The 6,481-nt window shown below is 43.0% G+C and overlaps 1 protein-coding gene across 1 annotated transcript; it reads left to right on the forward strand.

Moving 5' to 3' along the window:
* The first annotated feature begins 2,532 nt into the window (after window positions 1–2,532).
* LOC107551676 (leucine-rich repeat transmembrane neuronal protein 1-like) lies at window positions 2,533–6,167 on the forward strand. Its single transcript, XM_016233375.1, has one exon. The coding sequence runs from the start codon at window positions 3,621–3,623 to the stop codon at window positions 5,193–5,195; it is 1,575 nt and encodes a 524-aa protein (XP_016088861.1). The 5' UTR covers window positions 2,533–3,620; the 3' UTR covers window positions 5,196–6,167.
* The last annotated feature ends 314 nt before the right edge of the window (window positions 6,168–6,481 follow it).

Consider the following 6,481-nt stretch of genomic DNA (forward strand, 5'->3'; position numbering starts at 1 on the left):
GCTTGGCTAAGTGGCAACAGATGATATCTGTATTCCAACTGGATGGCAAGACTTGAAATGGCTGTGATAAACAAGCCTGGGCAGGCGGCATTATGCAAAGTAAATGTAGCGATTCGGGTTTAGGACTAGGCCAATGAGGGTGTGTGAGGGTGGGGCTGGGGCGTAAGGGGGAGGAGAGGGCAGTTGCCATGCCATGGACTATATCTGAGCTTATGTGTACCACCAGCTAACCGCTATGACATATGGCGCGCAATGCCATTACCACGCTCGCTGTGCACAAGCTCATTTTTCAACAACCTAACAGCCTGAAAAGGCAATGCTTACACTACAATGCCATTTTGAACTCACTCTGATGGTCCGATTGGAGTCTGGCAAAAAACACATTAATCTCGCTCAGAGACCATATCAGTATTGGTTTAGGATAGCTAATCGGCTAGCAAGAGTAACTAGCCACTGGAACTCACAAAGAGGCATGATGTTATTTATCATATCTCAAAAAAACAATAATACAAATATTGTATTATTATTTTCTTACCAGGTTTCGTACCAGAACATATTACCCCAATTTTACAGTCTCTGCACTGGCTACCTATTGAGTTCCGTATCAGTTACAAAATAGTATTACTTACCTACAAGGCCCTTAATGGTTTAGCTCCTGCGTACCTAACTAGCCTTCTACCATGCTACAATCCATCACGCTCCCTAAAGTCGCAAAACTCTGGACTCTTGGTAGTACCTAGGGTAGCAAAGTCCATTAAAGGAGGTAGAGCTTTTTCGCATTTGGCTCCCAAACTCTGGAATAGCCTTCCTGATAACATTCGGGGTTCAGACACACTCTCTCTGTTTAAATCTAGATTAAAGACACATCTCTTTGGCCAAGCATTCAAATAATGCATCTCATAAACTTGTACTACAGTTATATCTAATCAAATGTGCAGTATTATTATTTAGCTTGGGTTAAACAAATCAAGTTTGCTTGGTTGGAACAGCAGCGACACTAATTATGTCTCTATTTGTTTCTCTGTTTTTGCCACGGGATTAACATCCCATGGTAGCTAGGATTTAAGCTTCAGTCTAGATCCAGAACACCTGAGAAGAGATGATGCCAACCCCTCAGAGGACCTCAGATGATGCCAACCCTGAAACAACATACAAAACTACCAAATTTAGCTGAAAGTTTAATTGCATCATAAAATAATTGCTGTTAATAGTGTTCATCATCCTCTTTGGCCAAGCATTCAAATAATGCATCTCATAAACTTGTACTACAGTTATATCTGATCAAATGTGCAGTATTATTATATAGCTTGGGTTAAACAAATCAAGTTTGCTTGGTTGGAACAGCAGCGACACTAATTATGTCTCTATTTGTTTCTCTGTTTTTGCCACGGGATTAACATCCCATGGTAGCTAGGATTTAAGCTTCAGTCTAGATCCAGAACACCTGAGAAGAGATGATGCCAACCCCTCAGAGGACCTCAGATGATGCCAACCCTGAAACAACATACAAAACTACCAAATTTAGCTGAAAGTTTAATTGCATCATAAAATAATTGCTGTTAATAGTGTTCATCGTCTGTTTGGTTACGTCTTTAATTGATTTTTTAGTTTTGATTTTCGTTAATTGATTTTTCTGCCATATGTACATTAACTGACAGCCACCACTGATAGGCTAGTACTAAATATTGTAGAAACATAATTTTCTGTAAAGTTGCTTTGCAATGGTTAGTATCGTGAAAAGTGCTATACAAATAAGCTTGAATTGAATTGAATCGAAATCTAGATTTAAGAAAGCTGAATGTTGTTGATGCCAACCAGAGGTGGACATTTGCTTAAAATTCTATACTAGCCATATAAATATTGTATATAGCTATATTTCAATTAAGTATTTGAATATTTAATTCAATATTTAAACACAACTAAAAAGCTTTATTATATAATATGATATTCTACACTTTCTATTGAGTAAGCATCCTTTTGGGTGCTGCCCACCCGTAGCCATGTGCTCTGCCTATAATAGCAGATAAAAATAATAATAATTAATTAAAAAAATTGAATTATCCTTGTCTATGCAAGACTTTCAACACATCAAACCACAGGGAACTGACACACTGCTTAAGTCATTAGAAGGATATTAATCTGCAATAATAAGCAAACCATGTATACAAACAGTAGACGTTGGCAGAAAGATGGTTGTGTACTTCATTTAAACTATAGTTTAAGCCCAGCCTCTTTTAAATATCAAATTGTCTCCGAAAAGAGAGAGGGAGCGAGAAGGAAAGAAAGAAAAAGTGAGAGAGCATTGAATGAAAAAAAGGGTGAGCAGAAGAACAGTAGGATGAGGTGGAGGGTGGGAGGGAGAGAGAGAGAGAGAGCGAGTGAGCAAGAGAGAGAGAGAGAGAGAGAGAGAGAGAGAGAGAGAAGTGAGCGAGAGAGAGAGAGAGAGAGAGAGAGAGAGAGAGAGAGAGAGAGAGAGAGAGCGCCTGGGCTGAATTGTGAGTGGCTTACGACACTCAGTGAACAGAAGGTGTTTCTGCATGCACTGCCAGTGCACTAGTCTGCTGCAAGGGATTGAACATCTCTCTCCTCCCTATACACCTCGCCTGCCTTCAGCCTCAGCATCTACAGCCTCCGCAGCCCACAGGAAATGAGCTTTATACAAAGAAGACTTTGCTGAAGATTTGAGTCTTACTAGACACACTATCATCAATGATCTTTGGATATCACTGCTATACAAAGAATTAAAAAAGACAGGAAAAAGAAAAAAGAGAGCTGTATGATGCTGATCACACAGCTTTTGCATGTGTATAATTGTGAAGAAACGAAACGAGCACTGACAGAATGCCAACGAGCTTCACTCAATGTACATTGTGCAGGTCAGTGATCACTTTAGGTTATGGATGGTGATTTGCGACGACAGATCGGGAGTCTTTGACAAGAAGGGAGGAAAAGAGGGAGAGCGAGAGCGAGAGTTTGGAGTGGAATATTCCCTCCTTCATGCGCGTTTCCCCCCGCTTATCTTTCCAACAGATCAGCGCAGCAGTCAATGCAGAGGAACGGCAGCGAGAGGACAACGCTCATGCATGCAGCCCGGGAAACTTGCACTTCCTACCAGCCTGCTGAATGCCACTTGGATTCATTCTCGTTTTGGCTCTTTCACACGAGGAGAACTAAGACATTGTAAGTCTGCCAGGATCTGGTGTCCGATGAAAAGGAGGGGGGCTGAATTTGTACCACACTGGGGTCTTTTTTAGTTTCGCACATAATTAGTGTCGGCACAAAGGGATCAACTGAATAGAGGTTGTCAGCCTCTGGAAAGGGGTGAGTAGGCATCCTTTCATGTGAGATTGATTCTCGAGGAGCGCAATTTTTTTTGTACCTTCGTCTCTCTTTTCCTTTCTCTGATCTAACATGAGCAAAGTGACTTGTCGTTTATTTGCCGTTGCTCTTCTCCTTTCGACGTGGTAGGATATATTGATTCAAGTAACAAATCACCATACATATTCTCTAGAAATACACATCAGCTGAAAAGACTTGGGGAGTTACAAATCACAAAATCCAAAATGACCAAGATCTGAAAGATTCAATGGACTTTTTCTCTACGACACTGCAGGATATTCATGCTAATGGATTTCCTCCTAATTGGTCTGTACCTAAAGTGGCCGCTAAGGAAGCCCCCTGGGCTAATACTCTGCTCCCTGGGCATTGTTCTGAAAATAGTTCCATTGGTGGGGGGGGACTGTCCGAGGCCGTGCCGATGCGACAACAAGCTGTTGTATTGTGAAGGGCTCAACCTGACTGACATCCCCCAAAACCTGAGCAGCACCATTGGTTTGTCCCTGCGTGAGAATAACATCTCTGAGTTGCGGGAGGGGAACTTTGTGGGTCTGTCGCAGCTTACCTGGCTCTATTTGGACCATAACAACATTGAGATTGTGGAAGAGAACGCCTTTGAGAGGCTGCGAAGGGTTAAAGAGTTGGATCTGAGCACCAACCGGATAGAGAGCCTGCCCAACGGCACCTTCAGACCTCTGCCCAACCTACGAATACTGGATTTATCCTATAACAGACTTCAATCCTTGGAGCCAGACCTTTTCCATGGCCTTAGGAAGCTTACCAATTTACATTTGCGCTACAATGCCCTTAAATTCATCCCTGTGCGGATTTTCCAGGATTGCAGGAGCATGCAATTCCTTGATCTGGGTTACAACCAGCTGCAGAGCTTGGCACGTAATTCATTTGCCGGACTCTTCAAGCTCACTGAGCTGCATCTGGAGCACAACGAGTTGGTGAAAGTCAATCTGGCCCATTTCCCCCGCCTCATATCCCTGCGGACCCTCTACATGCGAAACAATAAGGCCACCATTGTGGTCAGCACCCTTGACTGGACCTGGGACCATTTGGAGAAGATTGACTTCTCCAACAATGAGATTGAGTACATTGAGCCTCACGTGTTCGAGAGTGTGCCCAACCTTAACACTCTTATGCTGGACTCTAATAAACTGACTTACATAGATCAGCGAATTTTGGACTCATGGAATTCCCTGACCAGCATCACTCTGTCGGGTAATGACTGGGAATGCAGCAGGAATGTCTGTGCCTTGGCTTCCTGGCTCAGCAACTTCCAGGGACAACGTGACAGTGGCCTGCTGTGCACCAGCCCAGACATCGCACAGGGTGAGGACATTCTGGATGCCGTCTACGCTTTCCAGTTATGCGAGGACAACGTGGAAGCAACAACGCAGATCTTTACCGCTACCAGAAACCGTGCCAGAGGCTTCATATTCGATGGCCCGACGAGAAACCCCTATGATCTGCAGGATGTGGAGGGCGGGGAAGTGGTGACCAACTCCTTAACGGTGACTGCGTCTGCTGATGACCTGGAGAGTACCATGCAGATTCACAAGGTGGTGACAGGCACCATGGCCCTCATTTTCTCCTTCCTGATCATGGTCCTCATGCTCTATGTGTCATGGAAATGTTTCCCAGCAGGCATCAGGCAGTTGAGGCAGTGCTTCACCAGCCAGCGTCGCAAGCAGAAGCAGAAGCAGACCATGCAGCAGATGGCTACCACGTCTGCATCCGAGTACTATGTTGACTACAAACCCAACCATATTGAGGGGGCACTTGTCATCATCAACGAGTACGGCTCTTGCACGTGCCAGCAGCAGGCATCTCGAGAGTGCGAGGTGTGATATGCCACCCATGCCATTTTAAAAGTCAGTGGTTTCAAAGTATAAATGGATACGGAACACACGTTAACTTGGCACCTCATTTTGCTGCTCTCAGGAGGAAGTTAACATTTCTCAAGTGCAAATGGACTAAAAACTGGGATTTAGTGCTGATTTCAACAGCCTCAAAGCCTTGTGGGAGAATCTGACTCTGACACCTGTGTACTTGATGCAAAAGATGTGGAATAATTATGTTGACCTGTCCTAGCTTCTCTTATGAAGAGTGGATATTTGAGCTTTAATGTGTCTTTCTACTTCAGGATATTCTAGGACTTTCTAAAGCTATCAAAGACATCCAGAACAAAATTTTTACTGTGGTAACAAACAGACAAAATTGGAGAGGAAAACAACAAAACAAAGAAACCCTTAAAAAAGATTCTATGTAAAATATGTTAACAGCAGAAATGCAAGAGTGGGGATAAAATGCAAGATGTTATCCTATTTCTTTTGTAATCTATGGAGAAAAAAAGAGGAAAATACAAATGTTTAAATAAATGAATTGCAATTCACAGTACTCATTATTGCAGGTGAGTTGGAGGGTTGCTTTTTTTGTCTGTGATCGCGGGGAAAGATGTTCAGAGAGCTCTGCAGTATTGCAGGATGTAAATAGGCAGGGCTGTTGGGAGCGCTTCACTTCATTTGAAATGCTAAGCCTCAGTCTAAGATTCAGATCTCCTCGTCTCTCCCTGAGATATAATCACTGTGCAAAGCTTGATTGCTATGGCTGTGTGCAGTTGCCCCCCTTGTACCTATCCTGAATAGATTAAGCAAACTAGCAAAAAACAAAGCAGGCTGACGCGGTTTCATCGGATCTCACATGATAAAGTCAAACATTTGTGTGCTGTGCAAACAAACAAGACAAGGAGTGTCTAAGACCTTAATTCCCTTCACTGCTTCGACACACTTCACACATAAAAAAGAGCCACAACCAAGGGGTAAAAATCAGAGCGAGAGGAGGCCTTAAACATTTAAATCTTAATGTACTTGAAATGGGTGTGATTAATTATCCATTATGTTTGGTTTTATTTAGTTTGTTTCTCCCACGAAAAAGGCTAGCCAAATTCTAGATGTATATTTAATTGTGGCTTTCTGTTTAAATATGACGTTACTTTAAAAGATGTCCCGTAGTAATCTGTTGTTATTGTGTGAGTGATCATCCTGACGGATTGTTAGATCGTGTGCAGACTGCATCAGTGGCTATTGCGCTGGTGAAAGCACAGGGCCTCTGAGAGAAGGTACAGGCTGCTCCC

The sequence above is a fragment of the Sinocyclocheilus grahami genome, unplaced genomic scaffold (genome assembly GCF_001515645.1).
Source record: "Sinocyclocheilus grahami isolate Dianchi unplaced genomic scaffold, SAMN03320097.WGS_v1.1 scaffold17.1, whole genome shotgun sequence".
Classification (NCBI taxonomy): Eukaryota; Metazoa; Chordata; class Actinopteri; order Cypriniformes; family Cyprinidae; genus Sinocyclocheilus; species Sinocyclocheilus grahami.

What these genes read in the sequence shown, in the direction of transcription:
- LOC107551676 (XM_016233375.1), top strand. Translation starts at nt 3,621, where the DNA reads ATGCTAATGGATTTCCTCCTAATTGGTCTGTACCTAAAGTGGCCGCTA.